This window comes from Microtus oregoni, unplaced genomic scaffold, assembly GCF_018167655.1.
Source record: "Microtus oregoni isolate MIOR12 unplaced genomic scaffold, Mior012 000004F_ref0000308, whole genome shotgun sequence".
NCBI lineage: Eukaryota > Metazoa > Chordata > Mammalia > Rodentia > Cricetidae > Microtus > Microtus oregoni.
In genome coordinates, this window is record NW_024543063.1 from 32,602,624 (window position 1) to 32,626,634 (window position 24,011).

General features: G+C 45.9%; 1 protein-coding gene across 2 annotated transcripts in view; it reads left to right on the forward strand.

Moving 5' to 3' along the window:
• Zcchc14 (zinc finger CCHC-type containing 14) overlaps nt 1-24,011 on the forward strand; it is a 57,337-nt gene that overhangs the window by 20,122 nt on the left and 13,204 nt on the right. For both annotated transcript variants that reach the window (XM_041649699.1, XM_041649698.1), the window contains exons 2-3: nt 4,257-4,380; nt 17,269-17,342. In XM_041649699.1, coding sequence (XP_041505633.1) covers nt 4,257-4,380; nt 17,269-17,342 — 198 coding nt within the window. The remainder of the gene's footprint in view (nt 1-4,256; nt 4,381-17,268; nt 17,343-24,011) is intronic.

Consider the following 24,011-nt stretch of genomic DNA (forward strand, 5'->3'; position numbering starts at 1 on the left):
TGCAGAGGATCCTTCCATGAATAGACCAGCCCAAAAGGAAAAGAAGAAACAAACAAACAAAACGCAAAACAAAACCATGCCTTGCTGAATGCTGGCAATGCAGCTATATAGAGGTGAGAGATACTAAGGGAGCCATATGGACAAGGAGAACAGAGCCCCAAGGTCTTACAGAAGGGACTTTGTGTCCACTGGGCCAGGGTGAGAAGTAGGGTCAGGTAAATGAGATGGTGGTGCCCACCTGAGTTCCTGTGGGCTGTGCCACAGGCCCTGATGGCCTTGGAAATGTTGACCATGATGTTGAAAGAAAAGTTGGAAGGGAAAACCTATGAACTTTCCTTGGAAATAAAGTAAGGTACTCTGCTCAGAGAGAATTTGAACTCATAGGAAGAGCTGGGCAACAGAGTGCCTTGGCTTAGCCTATAGGCTTTGCACAGGATGGGAGGGCAACATGTGAACATCAGGTCCACTGGGGCTATGCTGAAAGTGAGTCAGAGTATCTGTGTTGAACTGTGGGTCACGTGGACAAATTAACCTAACCAAAAATAACTTAAAACAGCATTTATGGGAATTGCAGTTGAAGGCAGCATTCATTGTAAACAGAAGAGCAAGAGGTGAGAGGAGGAAGACCAGACAGACAAACAGGCAGACCATTTGACCTTGGGGTCATCACTTCTTAAAGCATTTTTTCCCCTGCATGTGTTTTCATCACACAGCTAGCTCACAGCTTTGCCCTGTCCTAGACCTGGCCACTGGCCTGGGGACAGCAGCTCTCAGCTCAGGGCTGAGTCTACATGGACATAGGAAGTGCTTCCTGTTGTTGTCATTACTGAAGTCAGCGGGTGGGCAAGCCTTACTTCCTGGGTCTCAGCACCTGGCCCCACATAAGGATAAACCCCTGCAGGACTCTGGCCTGGATGTGTAGGGGTACCCTAATGAGGCAGCACACCCCTCACTGCCTTCATAAGTACGCTGGGGGTGGAAATCTGGGTTTTGCTAGTGGGCTCTCTGATGATGGGGGATGCTGTTTTCCTGTGACTAGTCAGAACAACTCTGGCCCCTTCTTGGAATCAGGATGTAGAGTCAGGAGCTGTGTGAGTCAAGCAACCAGGATGGGTTGCTGGTGGCTGGTGGCCATATACTGAGAAGTTATATATGTGCTACTCACAAAGTTGTGTGAGAATCTTATCTCCCAATAAGGGTGTGTCTTGTTCTTAACGTTCAGCTATTAAAGGATGAAAACTGGTAAACTAAAGGCAGCTTGCTGTGCAGTCCAGTTTGGTTTGACTTCCAAGTGCAGGAATTATAGACATATGTGAAATTCCAGGTTTATAATTTAACATTTTTTGTGTCTTTTATTATCATATTTATTATTAATATGTGTATATGCATGATAGGGTACATGTCTCCATGTCACTGTATGCATGGAAGTCAGAAGACAACCCTATGGAGTCAGTTTTCCTACCTTTTTACTTTGTTTTCAGGCATTGAACTGAGGCTTGAAAGTCAAATGTTTTCATCCACTGAGCCATTTTACCCTGCCCTCTTCATTGACCTTCCTTCCTGAGACAGAATTTCATGCAGCCCAGGTTAACATTGAACTTGCTGTACAGCCAAGGGAAACCCCGAACTTTTGATCCTTCTGCCTCTACCTTCTGGATGCTAGGATTACAGGTGTGAAATATCGTGCCTGGGGATCCAATTTAGGGATTCATGAATGCTAGGCAGGTACTCTGCCAGCACCTCCAGACCCAAATTTAACTTTCTTGATATCTTCTTGCTAATGTCTTTTTAAATTAAACAAATGACCAGAATCTTTTCCTTGAGTTCTGTTGACGTTCATAGAGGCTGGCTGGTGGCACACTGCTTATAGGCATCTGTTGTGCTCTGCTGGATACTGGGATGCAGAGTAAGCCTTTTGTTGTTGAGTCAGGGTCTCCTTTATAGCCCTGGTTGGCCTGGAAATCACAATGTAGGTCAGGCTGGCCTGTAACTCAAAGAGATCCATAATCCTCTGCTTCCCAAGTACTGAGATTAAAGGCATACATCATCATGCCTGGTCAGAATAAGCTTTCTTGACTCCAGTTTGGCCAGGCTTCTACTGAGTGACTCTGACAAACTGGGTAGTAGTCTGTTGTTGGAGGAGGCCACTTAGAAAAAAATCACTCAGAAACCATATTATTTGTTATACTGTTTGGCCAATAACTTAAGCATATTTCTAGCTTGCTCTTCTATCCCAGACTAACCCATCTCCATTAATCTGTGTATTGCCACGTGGCTGTGGCTAAACAGCAAGGTTCCTGCACATCTGTCCCCAGCTGTGGCTACATGGCTTCTCCTTGACTCCGCCTTCTTTCTCCCAGCATTCAGTTTAATTTTCCTACCTAGCTCTATTCTGCCAAGCCACTGGTCAAAACAGCTTTATTCATTAACCAGTAAAAACAAAACATAGAAGGACTTCCCACACCAGTCTGTGCCTTCATTAAACTGCCTCTGTCTACTTCAGAGCCTCAGGGCCTGGCCTCTGAACAGCCAGTGCCACCTGCCATCACCAGGCAGGTAACAATGACAAGCCATGGACACATGGCAATAATATTAGGAGCAGGCATGTCCCAATGCTCACTGCTTAAGTTACAGGCTGAACCAAGAGTAGCTGCTAGTTCTTCAACTTCCTGCTCCCATGGTACACACAGTAGGCTATTAAGTCATGGAACCCACAAGTCTTTTCCAAAATTTTAAAATCTTGGATCTTTTTCTAATATTTGAAATCTTAAGGTAAGACTGAAGTGAAAACATTGCTATTTTTTATTTTATATCTAGTCTATTTGTGCTATAAATTTTACCAATACTGATAAAGGGGGAGGGGAATGGAGGATACTGCAGTCCACCCCCTTCCCAGTGGCCAGTCAACTGCCCAGAGCTTGTGGGCATAGTTCTGTATGTGTGTACAATAAGAACCTTCACCTTACACCCAGCAATGGCAGAGGCTGTCAGTCTAGCTGAGTGTCCCATATATCAGCAAATAAAGTTTTTTTGTTTTTGTTTTCTTTTTCTTTTCTTTTCTTTCTTTTTTTTTTTTTGACACAGAGTTTCTCTGTGTAACAGTATTGGCTGGCCTATAACTTGCTTTTGTAGACCAGGCTGCCCTTGAACTTACTGAGATCTGTCTGCCTCTGCCCCCCAAATGCTGGGATTAAAGACGTGCACCACCACTGCCTGGTGATAATAAAGTTTTCAGTGTCTGGTCGCTTCCTGTGTAAAAATGTGGTGAACCCTTTTCCTGGGGAGCTGCAACACGTGTCTTCTCACCCTAGATGGGGACCCCAGGGCAGACCAAAGTATGGATTTGGTTAAATTTGGTGAGCCAGTGAGTTTCACTGGGGTTACTTACAGGAGCAGAAGTGACTCAGAAGACAATTGTATCACCAAGGCCCACCCCAGTATGGGTGACAACTCAGATCTGGGAACCTGGAGCAGACTGCACTGCATGCCTGCAAGCAGCTCATCAGGTTAAGAGAGTGCCCATTCCAGATGACTCCAGATGCCTGCTCTTGCAAGCAGCTCTGGTTGGTTTTTGCTTTTTCCAGGCAGCTGTCTTGGTCTTAGAGTCTTCTTGGCAACTGTTCTCCTCTGAGAGTTAACTTCACAGCTCAGCTTCACTTTCATCATCTTGGCAGCTCAGCCACAGCTGTGCTGCTCACTACCTTCCATCTGAATGGACTCTCAGCTTTCCTGTTCATTCTGGCAGGGAAGGGCCTAGTGAGTCTGGTCAGTTTCAGGAACTTCCGGAAGCTATTTTGAGTTGTTTACCTTCCTGCTCCAGAAGCTTCCTTGCAGGATGGAATGTTTCAATCTTGGAGAAAGGTATTACACAGCAATCTCTAGAAGTGGAATTGCTGTAGGATTCTCTTACATGTTTTTCAAATTGTACCTGGCCAGATGTGCTGTGTTCTTTTTCTGTGGCTCCCAGAGCTCTGTGGAATTTGTTATAAGGAAAGCATTTAATTTAAAGATGTAAAAACAGGCTTTTGGCACATGCTACAGTGGCTAAGACTGCTGTTCTGTCTGATGACCTAACCTAGACAAAAGCCCAGGACTGTTTATGGGTTTGGGAGAAGCAGTGGTTGGTGGTGTTTCATCTTTCTCTGGAAGAGCATTGTGTTATGGTAGGAAAACTCAAAGCTACATTTGTGTGCATAACTTTCAACAAGAGACAGTTGTGCAGAAAAAAGTAAGAGGATAATATTTTGTCTTCTCAGATGGCGCCCAGAACTGAGACCCCTGTCAGCAGCATCAGCAACAGTCTGGAGAATGCATTGCATACATCAGCACATTCCACGGAGGAATCCTTGCCCAAGAGGCCTTTGGGAAAACATGGCAAAGGTGGGTGAGTTATACTAGATATTAGTGAGAAGTCCCAGGTGCAGGGAGACGGCATCCACAGTACAGAGCTGTGGACTACTGGGACATAGTGTCATTAGTGAGAGAAAGAGTCAGCTCAGGACCCACAAGACAAAGTCTTTTTTAGCACAAGGGAGATTTATTTGCCCCAGTGGGACCGAGGACAGGAAATAAGAGACAAAGATGGGAGATAGAGGATGAGAGAGAAGGGAGAGGGACAGGGATATTTATTTGTCCTGGAAGGACAAAGGACTGCCTCGCTAGAGAGGAGACAGATGTGGCATATAGGAAAATGGTGGTTTTGTAAAAGGTACAAGTGGGAATCCCATGGTAGGATGAGGTATTTAATTGCCCATGTTAATTAAGTGAGCCAAAGGGAGTTTTTGATTGCTGGACCTCAATATCTTGATAGTTGGACCTTGGTAGTCAGCCTCAGGAGGAGGAAGTGGCCAAATAAGGGGTTAGACCTTGGTGGCTAGCTTTAGGGATGCAGTCTAAGGGTTTTTAGCAAGGCAGAGGGAATCGGGAAGAAAGGTAAGGCCTGCCAGAGCCATGTTTTCCACATTTGAGCTGGCCAAAGTCCCTTCAATCAGACATGCTCAGAGGGGGTTGTTTTCTTTCTAGTTCTCCCAAGGAACTCAAGACCACATTTCAATGATGTAAACTTTAAATACTGGTGTATTTAAAAAAAAGAAAAAAAAAAAAAAGAAAGGTTTAAATACCCTCTGCTCCTCACACCAGAACCAAACCTAGAATCTAAAGCTGCTGGGCCATAGAACACTTCTTTCCCAACTCAATGGTCTCCTGAGACTCACCCCATGCTGATGTGGTGACAGGTACTCCTATCTTCACTCACTCAGTGCCACCAGCCTCAGTGAAGTTCCACATTCCTCGTGCCACTGAACAAGTGTGGTTTTTAAAAGTGTATTTGCTGAGTGTAGATCTGCAGCTGATGAAACCTCTCACCACAGGCCCTGGGCCTCCTCACTTTCTGCCAGATTGATTCTGAAAGCACCTGGGCAGGCACAAAGCGATTATTTTAAATTAGACGAAGTTATTTGTGGGACCAAGTCTTAGCAGAGTTAGGCAGGGACATCTGTCCTGACTGGTCATGTCCCTCGAGGCTCCTGGGAGTCTGTCCATCCCTACTCATGATTTGCTCTGCTTTGCTACTTGTAGCTGTTTTGCCTTTTGTAAGTTGAGCTGGTCCTTCTGCGATTCTCTGTCTCTTGTATCTCAAGCATCAGCTTTTTATCTCACAGGTTCATTCCATGCTGTTGCTTTAAAGGCCTGAGCTCATTCTATGTAGAGTGCTGTCTGCTCTGCTAGGTTGCAGCTCAGGGTGTGTCTGCTTCTTTGCCACTGTGCCACATCTGTGTCTTAAGACCATGGCACAGGGGAGAGCAGTGGGTGACAGCAATGCTGGAAAGCCTGTTCTCCCACCTTGCAGTAGCGGCAAGGTCACAGTTCGCATGATGCAGGCTGTTCCCAGGAGACTATGTCCCTCTGTTGACTCTCCCACCAGGTTTTTCTAGCAGTATGATCCCAGAATGGAGTTGGCACCTAGAGTGCAGGGCTGCCTGCTGGAGAGTCAGCTGAGTGCCGGGCCTCTTGTGAGGGCGGATTGTTTTCTGTAGCACTCTCTAGACCAAGTAGGGTATCCACCCTGTGCCACAGTGCTTTTTCTTGAGACATGACCAAGATCCTGGGTTGTGGAATATAATTTCCTTTTCTTTTCTTTCTTTCCTTCCTTCCTTCCATTCTTTCTTTTTTAAAGATTTAATTTTATGTTTATGGGTATTTTGTCTGCATGTATGTCTGCCATTTCTGTATAGTGTCTGTGGAGGTCAGAAGAGGACATTGGTTCCCTGGGACAGGAGTTACAGACAGTTGTGAGCATGGATGCTAGGAACTGAATCCAGGTTTTCTGGAAGATCAGCCAGTGCCCTAACTACTGAGAAACCTCTTCAGCCTCTGGGTATAAATTAACAACATGGCTGTTGTCTGCTGCTCTCTGATTGTATACTTTAGTGCTGAGGGGGATAAAGGTTCAGCAGCTGTAGCAATGGCTGTGGTGGAGAGATTGTCCTGTAAGACCATGCTGCCCACTTCTAGCCAGCCCAGCATCCCACCACTCATCAATAACCCAACACCAGGAGTTTCTTCTGTCCAGCATAGGCAGGTAAATTAGCTGAGTTTTTGGTGCCTTTCTCATGATCCCTTCTCCTGTGCTTGGCATTGGTCTGCGGTTACTGTAGTCTGAAGTTTTACCTAGTTTTCTCTTAGGAGTCTTTTTTTGTTTTGTTTTGTTTTGTTTTGTTTTTGAGATAGCGTTTCTCTGTAGTTTTGGACCCTATCCTGGAACTAGCTCTTGTAGACCAGGCTAGCCTCGAACTCACAGAGATCTGCCTGCCTCTGCCTCCCGAGTGCTAGGATTAAAGGCTTATGCCACCACGGCCCGGCTTAGAAGTCTTATAGTAATATGATAGAGCTTGCAGAATAATCAGGCTTTGGACAACATTCCTAAAACATCTGGTGTTCCCACTCTCTCACAGTGCTCTCAGTGATCCTGAGAGCATGGAATTGAAACCCATATTCCCAGGAGTAATACACCCCATTTTCCAGAAGAGATTTAAGTCACAAGTGAGCTCCTGAGACACAAACCTGTGCTGCGGGGATGAAGAGAGTGGGAAGGAGAATGAAGGTGTTATTGCCAGAGAGTACTCACTCTTGGTGCTGTTTCTTACCTTTATATGTAGGAGCAGAGGTCTTGATTTGATACGGAAGTCCACAGGCCTGGTGATTGGTTGTTTCCCTTCTTCCCTGCCATGGTTGGGGACCATTGTACGAAAGATAACTCATCTCAGGTCCCAATCTCTGTGCCAGTTGTTACTGGTGCCAAAGGAGGTGTAAGAGGAGACATCCCCAGAGATGCTCAGTGTAGGAGGTTCTGTGCCTTCACAACTAGAACTAGAGTCTGTCTCTGGCAAGACAGGGAAGGGGCTGCTTCTGTCATCTTGATTAAACAGCAGACCTAAAGTAATCTCTGAACTCAGGTTCTTTTTATTCTTAAAAATGTTGTACTTGAAGGAGTTTATGTTTAAGTATATACTGTCTGTAGCAACTTTACACCATCAGACAAAGTGGAGTATTTCAGCCAGAGCACTGTACTGAGGCTATGGTTCTGTACTGAGGCTATGGCTTTGTTATGTACTGTTATTATGATGAAGAGCAGCTTAAGGACTGAACCTTGAGCCAGGGCACTGATGGCACAGCCTTTAGTCCAGCACTCAGGAGGCAGAGGCAGGCAGATCTCTGTGAGTTCAAGGCTAGCCTGGTCTACAAGAGTTTCAGAGCATCCAGGGCTACACAAAGAGACCCTGTCTCAGGAAAAGCAAACAAACAAAGACTGAACCTCAAAAGTCTTAGGCTTTTCTTTCTTTTTCTTTTTTCTTTTTTTCTTTTTCTTTTTTTTTTTTCTGTTTGTTTTTCGAGACAGGGTTTCTCTGTTGCTTTGGAACCTGTCCTGGAACTATCTACATAGACCAGACTGACCTGGCCCTGAACTCTCAGAGATGGATCTGCCTCTGCCTTCCAGTGCTGGGATTAAAGGTGTGTGCCACCACCACCTGGCAATATTTTGTTTTCTGAGACAAGGTTTCTCTGTGTAGCCCTCGTTGACCTGGAACTCTTGTTTTAGAGCAGGCTGGCCTCAAACTCACAGAGATTCACCTGCCTCTGCCTGCTGGGATTAAAGGCGAGTTGTACCACACCCAGCTTATTCTTGGACTTTAATAAAGAAACTCAAAATACGAGCATGAGTTTTAACAAGACAGGAACTGGAGATAAAAAGCTAACTTCTGAAACCACAGCTGTGTGTTGCCTCTCCTGAGGTGCACTGGGATCACAGTTGGCAGGGATAAAAAGCCTTTGGGCACGGAACATCCTGGTTCTGCATTTGATTTTCACTGTGAGTTAGCAGAGATCAGAGCTTTGCAGTGAGTGGCTACCCCCAGATCACACAGTGTTATTTTACTGTACTTATTACTTTACTTTTTGTTTTTTAATTTATTATTGTCATTATTATTTTGCAGTGCTGGGAATCGACCCTCGGGCCTTGCACATGTGTACTAGGTCAGTGCTTTTCCCGTTTCTAAGCAGGCTGCTCACAGCCTTCCTCAGCAGTTCTCCTTTGAACCAAGGCACATGCAAAACTAGCCAAATGACTGCTTCCTTAGTTTCCCCAAAGAAAATGAGGCTGGCGATTTGGGATTGAGGGACATTCCTCTTACAGTTTCTATAGTCAGTGGGTGAGTTGGAGGAAGTATAGTGTATACCTTTCACTTTGAGACACTACTTTGAGCTAATATCTCACCACTTTAGATAAATATAAGAATCTGGGCTAGAGAGGTGGTTCAGCAGCCTAGAACACAGGCTACTCTTTAAGAGGACCCAGTTTGATTCCAAATGATGACTCAAAACCATAGTAACTCCAATCCCAGGGAATCCATTGCTCTTTCCTGACCTCTGTGGGCATCAGACATACATGTGGTACACATACATACATGTAGGCAAAACATACATGCACATAAAATTAAGAAATTTAAAAAACCAAAACTCTAAGAACCTTGCAACTATGTGTGTATATACTGACTCTTCAGAGTCAGTACTGAACGTCCAGATGTGTCTTAGTAACAGGGTTTACACCTCTGCACGTGGCAGGTGCTGTGCATGAGGGTGGTTACAGTGCTGGCATGGTTCCCCACGTGCCCTGTGTAGAGGTGCCACATGTATCGTAGCTTAGCTGTTGTATACCTTGTGCCCAATGATATGTCCTTATGGTTTTTGCATATATTTTGAGAAGGGGAAAGAAGGATAATCTTTGAATGCTCTGTGTGTTTACCCCCTGGCTGCCCTTTTTCTCCCAGTTGATTTTGTACAGCTCTGCGGATATGGACTCTGCCCATTGTCATTAGCCTGAAGATGTGGTTCCTGTGACTTCATTCTTGCTGACCATGGAATGCTTGACTGAGCTGGTTTTGCTCTTTAGCTTTGCCAGAGGCGTTTTGTCTGCTGGCCTCCTTTAATGAGAGTCTTCCTGCAGTGTGCAATTGGCTGTCTGTATGCCAGTGCCATTTTTCTCTGGTTGTTTTTACAGTTTTCTTTGGTCCCTACATGAGGTTTTTCTTATAACTCTTTTACTTCTTATACAAAGCCTGGAGGATTTCCAGCTGTTACGGACTCACTCCTCCTCCTCCTTTTCAGCTGGCACTCCAGGGGCTGTGTCTGCTGTGCCCTCACCATGTCAGAGCCTATAAACCGTCCTCCTCTTTAGACAGGACACTTTCTTCTTCTTCTTCGTCTTCTTCTTCTTCTTCTTCTTCTTCTTCTTCTTCTTCTTCCTCTTCCTCCTCTTCCTCCTCTTCCTCCTCTTCCTCCTCTTCTTCCTTTTCCTCCTCTTCCTCCTCCTCCTCCTTCCTCCTCTTCCTTCTCCTTCCTCCCCCTCCTCCTTCTTCCTCCTTCCTCCTTCCTTCTTCCTTCTTTCTTCATGTCTGTGTGAGCCTGTCAGAAGCCCTGAAACTGGAGTTACAGACAGGCATAAGCTGTTGTGTGGATGCTGAGAATTGAACCCAGGTCCTTTTGAAGAGTAGACAGTGCTCTTAACCTTGAGCCATCTCTCCAGCTCCAGACAGGACACTTTCTTTGCTCTATAAATTCAGTTCCTCTTGTTATTCCCAGCCTGTTGTCCCACTGGATGTTCTTACACCAAATAATGTATTTCTGTCTGTCCGTCCATCCGTCCTTCCCTCCCTCTATCCCTCCCTCCATTCCTCCCTCCCTTTCTCTTTGTGGTTATTTTTGCTTTGCTTTATTGAGGTGGGATCTCACATAGCCCAGGCTGGCTTCAAACTCAACTGCGTAACTGATGATGGCCCTGGACTTACAGTGTCCCTGTCCCTACCTCCCTAATGCTGGGGTTAAGGTTTGGCTACCACACCCAGCAGATTGATTGTTTTGGTACTGATGGTAACTAGGGGTGCAGAGATAGTTTGTTTTCTCCACTGAGCACAGAATTAAAAGGTAGGAAAGAGGTTTGAAAAGCTAAGATAAAAAGAAGATACCTTGATAACAGGGCTTGAACCTGGGAGTTGCAGCAGAGCCACTGTATGATACCAGGGAACTTGGGTCTGCTTTCTTAGTCTCATTAATAAAATAATTTAAGAAAGGACACAAGCTGGGTGGTGGTGGCGGCACATGCCTTTAATCCCAGCTCTCAGGTAGCAGAGGCAGACGGATCTTTGTGAGTTTGAGGTCAGTCTGGTTTACAGAGCAAGTTCCAGGACAGGCTCCAAAGCTACACAGAGAAACCTGTCTCAAAAAAATAAATAAAAAGTAAAAAAAACCCACACAAAAAAGATGGAGGATGGGGAGATGACACACAAATGGAAGCTTGAAGACAATTTACTAAAATCTGAAAGGAAAACCCAAGGCAGGCAAGCTATAAATCTCACAGCTGCCCGGAGGAGAATAGAGGTGATAAGCTAGTATAGAGGGTAGCCACATGGCAGCAAGCGACCACACAGAGGCTACTTTTGGAAAAGATCATGGGAGCCTAAAACATTAGTTAGGAACTTTAAGCACATAGTTAGACCCTAGCCATCTGAAAGAAAAAGAAGTCATTAAGTCAGGAGCCAGGAAGGTGAGCAGACCTAGCCAAACCTGCCCCATGTGGCTTATAGAGACTGCTCTAAGGAGTGGGAATTCTAGGAAGGAAAAATATCTTACAGTGAACCTGCATTTCTAGAAATGGTCCCAGTCTTTCTTTTCTTTTTCCTTTTGTTGTTGTTTGTTTTGCTTTTCAAGAGAGGGTTTCTCTCTGTTGCCCTGGCTGTCCCAGAACTCACTCTGTAGACCAGGCTGGTTCTGAACTCAGATTTTCCTGCCTCTGCCTGTCAAGTTCTGGGATTAAAGGTATGTGTCTGGCTGGTCCCAGTCCTTACTTTTTTTTAATTTGTTTTTGAGTATGTGCTGGCATGAATATGTGCACCACTTGGTGTCCACAGAGACTATAAGAGGGCATCAGATTCCCCCTAAAACTGGAGTCACAAACTGTTGTGAGCTGCCTATGGGCGCTGGGAACTGAACCCAGGTTCTTTGAATGAGAAGCAAATATTCATAATTGCTGGGACATCTCTCCAGCCCCCCTTACTTTTCTGTTCCTGTAGTAAAACACAATGACCAAGGCAACACATAGAAGGAAGAGTTTATTTTGCTTAACATGGTTCCAGAGAGTTAGAGTTTATAATGTTAGGTCAGCAGCAGTATACAGCGCGGTGGATGGGGCAGCACGCTGAAAGCTCACAGTTTTGAACCACAGGCACAAAGAAGAGCCAGAAAACTGGAACTGTCACAAGTCTTTTAAACTCATAAAGACCACTGGATGGTGGTGGCACATGCTTTTAATCCCAGCATTTAGGAGGCACAGGCTGATGGATCTCTGTGAGTTTGAAACCAGCCTGGACTACAGAGCAAGTTCCAGAACATCCAGGGCTACACAAAGAAACTGTGTCTCGAAAAACAATCAAAACCAAACCAAAAGAAAAACTTTTAACACGTTTCAGTGACATACTTCCTCCAACAATACCACAAGTTCAAAACCTCCCCAAATAATGCCATCAACTGGGAACCAAATGTTCAAGCGCCCAGACGGTGGAGGACATTTGCATTCAAACCACCATTTAGGACCAGAGTTTGATTCCCAGCACCTAAATTTTGGCTCAAAACCATCTATAACTCCAGTCCCGGGAGGTTCTGTGCCTTCTTCTGACCTCCACAGGCACCAGGCACACATGTGGTACACATACATATATTTTGGCAAAACATTCATACACATAAAATAAAAAATTTGAAAAAAATTTTAAGAAAAAGGGAATTTCGGGTAGCTTGTTTTTCACAGGATGGTCCTAGCCCTGTGAACCTGGTGGCCTAGTACTGTGGGACTCAGTTTTTTTTTTTTTTTTTTTTCTTCATCATTTCCTCTTTTCCTGCCCCTCTGGTTTTGTTCTCTAGGTGAGAACCATTGTTGTAACTCACAGCCCGGCAGCATCTCAAGCCCCAGTGCTGTCTGCATTGGTCTGCTGTGCTGTAGTCCTCTGGAGCTGGGCTAGGGTTTCTCTGCCAAGGTGACTACACAAGGCTTACAGGGACCCAGTAACTGCTGTTTCTATGAGCAGCAAGCCTCATACCACCAGCAGGCCATCTGAAAAGAGCTGTGAGCTGACTAGAGCCTATAGGAGAGCTCAGAATTCCTTCACATGCCATCATGGTTGTGGTCCTGGCTCTGGTCTGGTCTCGTCTGACGTCACTCTCATAGTGGTTGAGAACAACTGTCCCTGTCCTGCCCCTGGACCCTGGCATGCATCAGCTGGCTTGTCTACATAGTCCTGAGTAAAATCCAGGGGACATAGTGCCAGCCCTGCACATGCTTCTTTTGAGTACCTGCTGTCAGCCTCGTTTCTGTGATCATACAATTTAGTGCAGAGCTGTGTGTGTATCTTCCCCAGAAGATAGAGGAAAGGAACAGCATTGCAAGCCAGTGCTCAGACCACCAGTAATTGTAGGAGGTAGGTATCCTTTGGTCAAAGTTGATCAAGAATCAAATGCTGCACAGTGCAGAGGGGTGTGTGCATCTATATACCTTGCTTCAGCCTATAGGTGCCAGTGCACCAGCCAGAACACGCCCTCCTCACTCAGTGACTGATGATTAAGGGGTCCATATGTTAACTCTGACTGACTGATTTTGAACTTGAGATCTTGCATTTTCTCTGTGTTAAGTTTTGTTCCAAAGCGCTAAAACATTCTGTGGGTGAGAGCCATACTATACATTGTGCAGGAGACAAAATTGGTTTCCTTGATTGGAATTGTATGTAATTCTTGAGTATTTATGTAGCTTGATTTCTGAATAGCATCAGAAAGCATAAATAACCCTTGGAAATGCTTTTCTGTGACTGTTATTATTTAAGGAGGCTTATTTTGAAGCTGAGTATCAAAACAGACTACTCTTGGTCTGGAGAGATGGCTCAGCAGTTACGAGCACAGGCTGCTCTTCCAGAGGACCTGGGTCTGATTCCCAGCACCCACATGGCAGCTCACACCTGTCTAATTCCAGTTCCAGGGGATGCAGTGTCCTCACACAAACACACATGCATACAAAACAGTGCACATTAAAAAAAGACACCAAGGGGCTGGAGAGATGGCTCAGTGGTTAAGAGCATTGCCTGCTCTTCCAAAGGTCCTTAGTTCAATTCCCGGCAACCACATGGTGGCTCACAACCATCTGTCATGAGGTCTGGTGCCCTCTTCTGGCCTGCAGACATACACACAGACAGAATATTGTATACATAATAATAAAGACACCAGTGCACATTTTAAAAAGTTCAAAACAGACTACACAACTCACTGTCCCAAAAGCCTCATGAGATGCTGAGCCTAGATTTGATTGTGGGCAGCATGTGTTCCTGCATGGGTGTGATCTTTGGGCCTACACCTGGTACCTGTCTTTTTTTTTAAATATTTATTTATCTATTTATTTATTTATTTATTATCTATACAATATTCTGTCTGTGTGTACGCCTGCAGGCCTGAAGAGGACACCAGACCCCATTACAGATGGTTGTGAGCCACCATGTGGTTGCTGGGAATTGAACTCAGGACCTTTGGAAGAGCAGGCAATGCTCTTAACCTCTGAGCCATCTCTCCAGCCCCCCTGGTACCTGTCTTGATGACAGTATGATATTAGAATTATTTGAGGAACTTTTGACTAGCTGGTGCCTTGTTAAAACCTCTCCTTTGCCATTCCTGAAGCAGCAATGGCCGTCAGAGAGGCAGTAAGGGAAAGATGGTGAAACAAACTGGCTGGTGGTGGACACGCTTTTAATCCCAGCACTCAGAGAGACAGAGGCAGGTGGATCTCTGTGAGTTTGAAGTCAGCTTGATTTACAGAGTGAGTTCCAGGACAGCCAAAGCTACACAGAGAAACCCTGTCTTGAAAAACAAAAACAAAACAAAAAAGATGGTGTAACAGTAACAACCAGGAAAAGTCAGTTCACCCCTCTCAGCAGTTATACGTATAGAATAAAAGTAAAAAATATAGAAAACATATTTCTCCAGTGTAGCCAGGCCTACATAAAGAGACTCTGTCTCAAAATAAATAAATAGAAATAAATAAATCTTTTTTAAAAATGGAAAAAAAAATTTGAGAAAAGCATTCCCTGGTGCCCATGAAGCTTCCAAGATACCAGTTGCCCTACACTGTAGCCCTGGAAGCCATTCAAACCAGTGGGCAGAGTTCTGGAAAGGTTCTGCCCTAAAGGCAGCTAAAAAACTGCAGCGCCCATTGTGTTTGAAGTCTCTGACCTTGTCCAGAGGAGGAGGTGGCAAGCACCCTCTCGTTGCTCCAGCCAGCTCTACAGGTGTAAGGTGCCTTTGGTGTGAGAATCATAATTACCAGTTCCTAAAAGCCCAGCAGTTGCCTGGGAGTTGAGACTTTTCTTTTGCGTGGTGCTGCTTGGAGATGCCTGACCTCTCGATCTCATACCCCTCAACTTTGTTCAGTTGTGTGAGTTTTGTTTGTCTTTTGTGATGTTGGGGCTGGATCTCTGGAACCTAGGCCCATAAACATACGAGGCATGTGCTCTGCCACAGAGCCAGTCCAGTTCCTATAATCATGGCCTCTAGTGACTCCAAGTTTGAGAGTAAACTGAAACATGGTGTTTTATTACATTTATTTACTTATTTTATTTATTGTGTGTGCTGTGACGTGGCACATCTGTGGAGGTCAGAGGACTTGTGTGAGTTGGTTCTCTTCTTCATCTCTTGGGTCCTGCGGATTGAATCAGGCCATCATGCTTGGTGGTAGGTACCCTTACCTGCTAAGCTGCTGCCCTGATATTGGGAGCCTGGAAGAAGAACCTACAATGAGTTGGGTGCTGAGGCTGGCAGCAATAATGCAGTGAGATCTGTACTTAGTTTAAAACATATTTCATGGGCAGTGGGCTGGCTGTGAGTGCTTGGCCTGGCTCCAAAATGCTTTTATCTGCAAACAACCAAATGATATTCATCTACTTGGCCTGTTTTTCTGTTCAGCTCTGAGTCACTTCCCTTAGTCCAAATGGATTTTTCCTTTTTCCTTTCTCATACACCCTGATACTCTTTAGTTTGGGAACACTGGGTACAGATTGATTATCTGGGCAGGGCAGGCACTGGTCCTACAGTCTGTTGCTTAGAGAAGGAGGATGGTCTAAAATGGTGTCACTGAGACTGTGTAGAGGGGTCACTTCCTGCTGACTGTAGCTGGAGTGGCAAGGATGGCAAGAGATGATGGCACATCTCTTCCTCCATTTCTGCTGCAGCTGGCGCGTGCTAGTGCTGAGTGCTCTGCTGTGGTGGGGTGCAGCGTCCAAACTGGGGCTCTATTGTAGTGTCTGTCTCCGCTCTCAAGTCCAGCTTCACTACAGTGGGTGGAGAGCAGCTGTCAGTGGTACTAGAGCAAATTGTGTAGCCATGTGCCAAGAAAGCTGTTCACACAAATGGGAGGAGGTAGTTTGGTCTGTATGCTAGTCAGTTCAGACAGCACTAATAAAAAACACTTGAATACTGGGAATGTCCATTCTTCATCATCCAGAGTAGTAGCCCCACACACATGTCTGTTCAGTACCTAGACCAGAATTTAGTCCACTTTTATTCCATTTTAATACATTTAAACAAATAGCATAGTGACTCCAGCATGGAGCACCACAGGTATAGGAACCTCCCAGTGCACCTCATAGAGCAGGGTAAGGTTACCATTGCCGAGAATTTTTTTCCTCCTCTAGGTCTTTTGTCTATAAAACTTCTTGGTTGTCCCTCAACATGTCACAGTACTGGCATTCTGGAAGGCTCTGTCTTTGCTGACCAGAAGAGTATACCTGCAGGGAGTGTAAAGCCTAGTGAGTGTGTCACCATCCATCACTAGGGTTCAGAGTGTGCAGAAAGCTCTGCAGAATATGGAGGTGGCTTCCTGGAATCCTGGAAGCTCAACCAACCTAGCAATCCTTCTCAGTTGTGGTCTTCACCAGTTGCCTGAGCAATGGGTTATGTGACTCTCATGCCCATGCAAAGTGACTGCCTGGAAGAAGCAGTCGAGTTCCTGGATGGTATCAGTCAGCACTGTTGTCTGGGGGAGGATGTGTGTGCTCAGATAGAGAACTTAATTGTGAACACATGTTTGGGCTTGCCTGGAAACAGTGCTAATAGTTTAATGGTGTCATTTCATTTCTGAGAAGAAAGGTTTGGAACATGAAGTAGAGCAAGGCTTCAGAGCCCCGTGGTGACAGCAGGTCTCCTTTAGCATGGTCAGTTCCCAGCCTCGTGGTCATGTCACAGTGCCTGGGAACCACTGTAATTCCTCCTAGACCTTGCCATTGGAGCTTCCATTTTTGCCCTAGTGGCAAAGCTGAGCACAGTGCACAGGTCCGTGGAAAGACCCTCAAGACTGTGCCAGGCTTCTTCTCATGTGGAACATTCACTGTGGGAGACATGGTTATAAATTTCCGAGAATTAGACACAGTTTTTGACTGTCTTGAAGGACAGCACAAGAGCTCACAATGTGCTGTCCAATTCAGGCTCCCTACACTCCCTTTCTTGGAATTTGGTTGGTATCTGAGTTTCCCTTAGTCTTCCAAGATGCCAATACCAGCTGAGGCTGGTCCAAGTGCTACTCAGGTATTGGTTCTGGCAGCCTTGTATGGAATAGCTACTTGTCACATGCCCAACAATCATTTATATCTCAAAGTCTTACTGCATTCTTTAATTTTGTGTTTGTTTTTGCAGTGAGTGTTGAAAAAATAGACCTGAAGGGATTATCACACACGAAAAATGACAGAAGTGTTGAGTGTTCCTTTGAGGTAAGATGCTGTTTTCCCTCACCTTGGAGGTATGGAGGGCACACTTGTCACAAGTAGCCACTTCATGTGCTAGAATAAAAGCTGTGCTTCTTGCAGAACAGTGGTGCTGAGTGAGATGGAGCCTGTCTGGGGCCGGTGTCTGGGGTGGGCTAGGGTATTGGGGGACAGCCACCTTCTCAGGGAGAAGCTAAGCTCTAAAAAAACATCAATCCAGGGGGCTGGAGAGATGGCTCAGAGGTTAAGAGCACTGATTGCTCTTCCGGAGGTCCTGAGTTCAATTCCCAGCAACCACATGGTGGCTCACAACCATCTGTAATGAGATCTGGTGCCCTCTTCTGTCTTACAGGCATACATGGAGGCTGAACACTGTGTACATAATAAATAAATAAATCTTTAAAAAAGAACCCTGATTGCTCTTCTAGCTGATGAGGGAGGGGGACTTAATTGTGGGAGGGGGAGGGAAATGGGAGGCGGTGGCGGGGAGGAGGCAGAAATCCTTAATAAATAAATAAATTAAAAAAAAAACACATCAATTCAGTCCTTGTCACCATGGGTCTGGAGGCTATGGCACTGGGCACTCCAGGATAGTAAGTCCCCTAGATGAGACACATACAAGCTGACTATGTGGCCACGACCAGTCGGTCTGTACAGGGGCATGTGCTCAAAACTAATGCACCAGAAAGGGCTGTCTTGTGTGAGAGCGGCTTGCCATAACAAAGGCTTAGACAAGCCTCAAAGTTCCCTTTATTCCCTGTTACAGTGTTCAGGGAGCCAGTCCCAGGCCTCCATCAGAACACATTCCTGGTTGACTCCAGATTTTACTGTGAGCATATCCACAGGATATAGTCTTTGTAGTCCAAGATGGCAGCTAGGGCTCTAGTGCTCACTTGATGGTGGGCAGGATGCATACTAGGGAGAAGGAACATGCCCATGAGCAGCTGGAGAGGCTTCTGCTTATGTTTTGTTGATAAGACTTCAGGTTCTTGGTCTCACTTATCTTCAAAGGAAACTGGGAAATGTATTATTGATTTGTATCAGGGTTTTGTTACCCACCCGGCATGCTGGGGTAGCTGTTTCTCAGACTCTTGTCTTCAGACATGGACAGATCATGAGCATATGCCCTGGCAGTGCTGGGAAGCACACTCACAAGAGACTCTTGTTTAGTATTGTGTGTGAGTCAGGGTTGCTCTTTAGGAGGTGCTATTTGGTGAGAAGAACCCTTTGTATCACAGGTGGGATCATTTCTGAACCCTCCCCCACAAAAAAAAAAACCAACAAAGAGGGGGTAGGGGGAGAGGGAGAGAGAAAGCTCTGGGAAATAAACGAGTGAAAAGCTTCAGAGCCCAGTGCTAAAATGTGCTCTTTAAAAGCTGCAGCTAGTAGATAGGACTGCTGTCCTCTGTAAAGCTGTTTTCTAGGCTCTGAAGAGAATGGGTGAGCTAGTCATAAGACGGAAAGGGGCATGAAGTCTACAGAGAGCTCTCAGAGCAGCTGGGTGGGAGTGGTGTACGCCTTTAGTCCCAGCAGTCGGGAGGAAGAGACAGGCGGGTCTCTGTGAGGTTGAGGCCAGTTTGGTCTACAGAACGAGAGAGAAAGGGAGAGAGAGAAGAAAGAAAGAATAAATGGTTTTAAGATTTTGACAGAGTCCTAAGAAAGAGGCATGTCTGGTCATTAGCATGTGTGGAGAGGTGTGCCAGCAGCCTCATAGCTGAGGCGAGGTTTTAAGGCATTATGGAAGAGCTCTTGGTGTGTGGTTTGATTTGTGATACTGTACAGCTTTGTTTGTGATGCTTCAGGATCCAAGATGAATGGTGTGAGTGTCTGCGCTAGGAATCTGCATCGCCAGGGCTGTAGTGTCCATAGGGGACACTGCGCAAGAGGGGCACAGAGAGGCACAGTGACCCAGACTCTTCCTCCAAACAGGTGTATACTGTGGAAGCCATTTATATGCAACTCTATAAAATGCAAACTACTCCATGGTGAGGGAGCATGTCAGAAAGCATTTATGTAAACGGTGAAAGTCTGCTGAGGGCTTAACTGTCCTGATTAAGTGATGGTTTCACAGGTGGCACAACATCCAGTCACAGACTTGTGTGTGGCTCACCATCAGCTATAATCAAAAGTGAACATTTTTTTTTCTTACTTGTTCTTGATAGGGTCTAAAGTTTTGCTGTGTACCCCAGGCTGACTTAGAGTGTGCTTCAGCTGCCCAAGTGTGGCTTACCATACTTGGTATCAAAATCTTAAAATGTTGTTTGAGAATCAACATACTCTACATAGACTAGTGGAGTAGAATAGAAGATAGTGAGAACAGTAAGTCAGATCAATAGCTGCTTCACTGTGCCTTGAGCACTGGACAGCTTGTAGTGAGTGGGTGTGTTCACATTTGAAGTGTCTTTTGGGCTCTGTGTGCTTAGGGAGAAGCCCAGAGCTTCCTGCCCAGTAGTCGTCTTTTGTGATTCTCTAGAATTCTGATGGCTTCCACTGTTTTGTGGTTAGGATTTCTGTTGCTGTGATAACCCTGACCAAAGGAACTTTGGGAGGAAAAGGTTTATTTCAGCTTATACTCTGAGAGAAGTCAGGACAGGAACTCAAGACAGGTTCTTAGAGGCTGGAACTGAAGCAGAGGCCGTGGAAGAATGTTGCTTTACTGGCTGCTCCCCATGGGTTGCTCAGCCTACCTTCTTAGACAACCCAGGACTATCTACCCAGGGTGACACTGCCCACAGTGGGCTGGACCCTCCCATATAGGTCATCAACCAAGATAGTGGCTACAGACTTGCCAAAGGCCAGTCTGCTGGAGCCACTTCCTCAGTTGGAGTTGCCCTTCCCAAAATTACCCCAGCTCGTGTTGAGTTGACAAAGGTCTAAGGATAACACAGTGTTTCCCTGTAAGGAGTTGCTGAGGAAGCGTCTGCTGTAGACAGGTGTGAAGCTCCGTGTTCTTTTTCACAGAGGTAGTTTTAGTTATGCTGCAGCTGTACTTGCTGGTTCCGAGGAGGCCCAGCCAGAGTCTCAGGAAGCAGATGGAGGAGTGGATCTGAAGAAAGTGATGACTGAGTCTCTCAGAAGTGTGAATTGCTCCCTACACCTGCCGGTGTGCAGGAGAAACAGTGGAGGGGTGCCATTTCTGAAGCACAGTCACTGAGAGTGTGACTTGAGTTACAAGACATTACTAGTATAGTACACCCCTCCAAAGCCTGTTGTGTCTTGTCCTTAAAAGTTTATTTTCATTTGAGAGCATTCTTTACTGATGCAAACCAGCCAATACTGAGCCTGATGCTTTTCTGTCTCACTCAGATCTATTCTCTCAGAGTTGTGGTTTTTGTTTTGTTTTGAAGTCACGATCTCATTGTATAGCCTAGGCTGACCCAGAATTCTTCATTCTGTCTCAGCCCGGGGTTATAGGAATTGTCAAGATTTTGGAGTGAGGGTATGAACCACTGTCCTTACTGAGTCATCTATTTTTAGGAGTGGCAGGGTATTAAGAACTAGCTGGGCGGGCTGGAGAGATGGCTCAGAGGTTAAGAGCATTGCCTGTTCTTCCAAAGGTCCTGAGTTCAATTCCCAGCAACCACATGGTGGCTCACAACCATCTGTAATGAGGTCTGGTGCCCTCTTCTGGCCTGCAGCCATACACACAGACAGAATATTGTATACATAATAAATAAATAAATATTTAAAAAAAAAAGAACTAGCTGGGCAATACCATTTTGATGCTTCCTGTTGGAGATGCCTCATCTATTCCCCCCCCCCCCACTACCCTCTGGTGGTTGGGTTGGTCAGTGTTTCTTGTTTTCATTTTGTGCTTTTTTGGGTTTTTGTTTGTTTGTTTTTGTTTTTTTCAAGACAGGGTTTCTCTATAGCTTTGGAGCCTGTCCTGGAACTCGTTCTTGTAGACCAGGCTGGCCTTGAATTCACAGAGATCCACCTGCCTCTGCCTCTGGAGTGCTGAGATTAAAGGCATGTGCCACCATCGCCCAGCTTTTTTGTGTGTGTAAAGATAGGGTCTCTCTATGTAGTCCTGACTGTCCTAGAACTCTGTGTAGACCAGGCTGACCTTTAACTCACAGAGACCCTCTCTGCCTTTGCCTACTTAGTACTGGAATTTATGGAGTATGCCATCATACCTAGCTGGGACTGGAGAGATGGCTCAGAGGTTAAGAGAACTGCCTGTTCTTCAAAAGGTCCTGAGTTCAATTCCCAGCAACCACCTGGTGCCCTCTTTAGGAAGAGACTTGGTTAGTTGTCCTCATCAACTTAGACCATGAAACTCATTATGGAAAAGTTCAACAGAACCGCCATATACGGCTGCCCATGCATGCTTCAGCATTGCCAGGGCAGACATTTCATTCATTTTCTCCCATCATACCTGGCTGGGCCATGGCTTTCCTGAGGAATGTAGGAGAATGCTTACCTAGTTTCATTCTGGCCGGTTGTCTGGCAGCCTTGGTGTTACCTGCCTCGTCCCTCTTATGGGATTCAATCTGCCCTGGCATCATGCCCCTATTTGGCTTTTGTTTTCTAGTTTGAATGTTTGGCTTTGGGCTTTCCTCCAGATCCTTCCCTGAGGCCTGTGCTGCCTGCTGTGCCAGACCATTGCTTGCCACCATTGCCTCAGCCAAGCTCTTCTTTCTGTTCTTGGCATCAAGTCCCCTGAGAATATGGATTGCAGGCCTTCATCCTCCATCCTCCATGCTGGTTTTTTTTTTTTCCTTAAGATGGTTGGGAATGGCCTGGAGAGATGGCTCAACCGTTAAAGGCTAGGCTCACAACCAAAAATATAAGAGTTTGGTTCCCAGCACCCACAGCTGTCCCTCCAGGTATTAAAAAAAAAAGAAAAAGAAAAAGAAAGAAAGTTGGGAGTTTGGGAAGTGTAGGTGTTCTTACAAGGTATCTTATAGGCTGGGTGGGGCCATCTGCCCAGCACCTGGCTAGTTCAGAATAAAGCACATACCATTTTGGTGGTTCTAGACAGATGTGCTACATGTGGATAGGAAATAAGGCTGCATGTGGAACTGGCCTTATCCTGTGTGTTGCTCATTTCTTGTGTGACGAAAGATTTAAGTCAGCCTCAGTGTGACTCTGCAGCTCCTGAAGGAAGTAATTGGTGCTGTGTACCTCAACTTTTCCTTCAGTGCTTGCTCCTGGAGGTGGATGGCAGATGCCAGCTCTGATGGGGTGCGTACCATTGCTGCGCTTTTGTGGTGGCCTGTCTTCCTCCAGCGCCGTGTTGAGTGGGTGGAGAGTGAGCGTGAGGCCAGTATAGGCCTGGACCTGGCCAAAAGTAGGCACCTTTGGAAGTGAAGCAGACCCCTGGGACCAGGCTGTGAATCCTCTGCCCTGTGTTCTTGCCTGTGATGAGAACCCCAGAAACACACAGAGGGCAAACCGTACCATGGCAGGGGTTAGACTACTGCTTTCAGCATGACTGTCCTACTTCCCTTGTTTTGCTGTGGACTTTGTGCTTTCCTTGGGTCAGATTGGGAGAAAAGACTCCTGTTAGAAACAGTTTGCCAGCTCTGGGGAACTCAAGTTTTCACTTCAGTCTGGGATGTCAGGGTTGATAGGGCACAAACTTAGGAACCCCAACTTTGTAGGATTGTTGGAAGCCAAGAAGCACTGAGGCATTTTTCTACCACGTGCAGACAAATTGGGGTGGAAGCCACACTCCTAGCAGCAGGTAGCTCAGTGACTGTAGTTGCCGTACCTGTGAAGTCATGGCGCCTTCTCTCCATTTGCTGTGACTTTGTTAGTGCTATCACAGAGTGCTGAAGCACACAGATCCATGTGGATCCCACAGATGAGAGGAACGTGACTGAACCCTCCCAAGTCAAGGGTGTCTCAGCTGTGCAGAGAAGGGATTGGGCTTGGCATCTTGAGCTCTTGCCTCTATACCGGGGTAAATGTGATGTGTCCCTTTTGGGCAATGACTTGGACTTTAGACAAAATTGGTATTTTGTATCTCCCAGTTGACCTACTCCTCATGTCACCTGCCCTTGCCTTTCTAAGTGGGCTCATGTTATCTTTTGCACAGACCCCCCGCCCCCCCCCCCAAATCCCACACATATATACCTGCAGAAGTAGCTGCGTTCAGACTGCATGGCAGTGTTATAAGGAACAGCTTGTAGGAATGACAGGAGAGCTCAGCCAGTGCCAGGAGCTTTATGATGTCAGAAAATCATACAGGGGCCCCAGTGCTATGAGTTAAAACAAGTGCCAAGCCCGAAGGCATGTACAGTTTCTGACTCTTCTGGCCTGATGAAGCCCTCCTGTGGAGCACCGCTCCTGTTCCACATTTGTAGTCTGCCTGAGGGTCCAAGCCAGGCCTGGGCTCAAGTGTTGATATAGCCACAGCACCTGTGTGGTACAGACACCTGCTTCCAGGTGAAGAGGCAGATTGCTGGTGCCTTGATGCTATGTCCAGCATGCTGGTGGAACATGCTGGTACACAGGGGTGCTTAGGTGGCACGCGATGCCACTCCCCCATGCTCTAGTGATTTGGTAGTATGTGAATGGACTTGGGTTTTGTGACTGTTGTCTTCACAAGTCAGGAGTGTGAGTGTCCCATTCAGGCAGTAGTTACTAGCTATGAGCACTGGACAGTTGGAAGCTTGTTTTGGTTTGGTTTGGTTTTTTAGTTTTTTTGCTTTGTTTTGTTTGAAGATG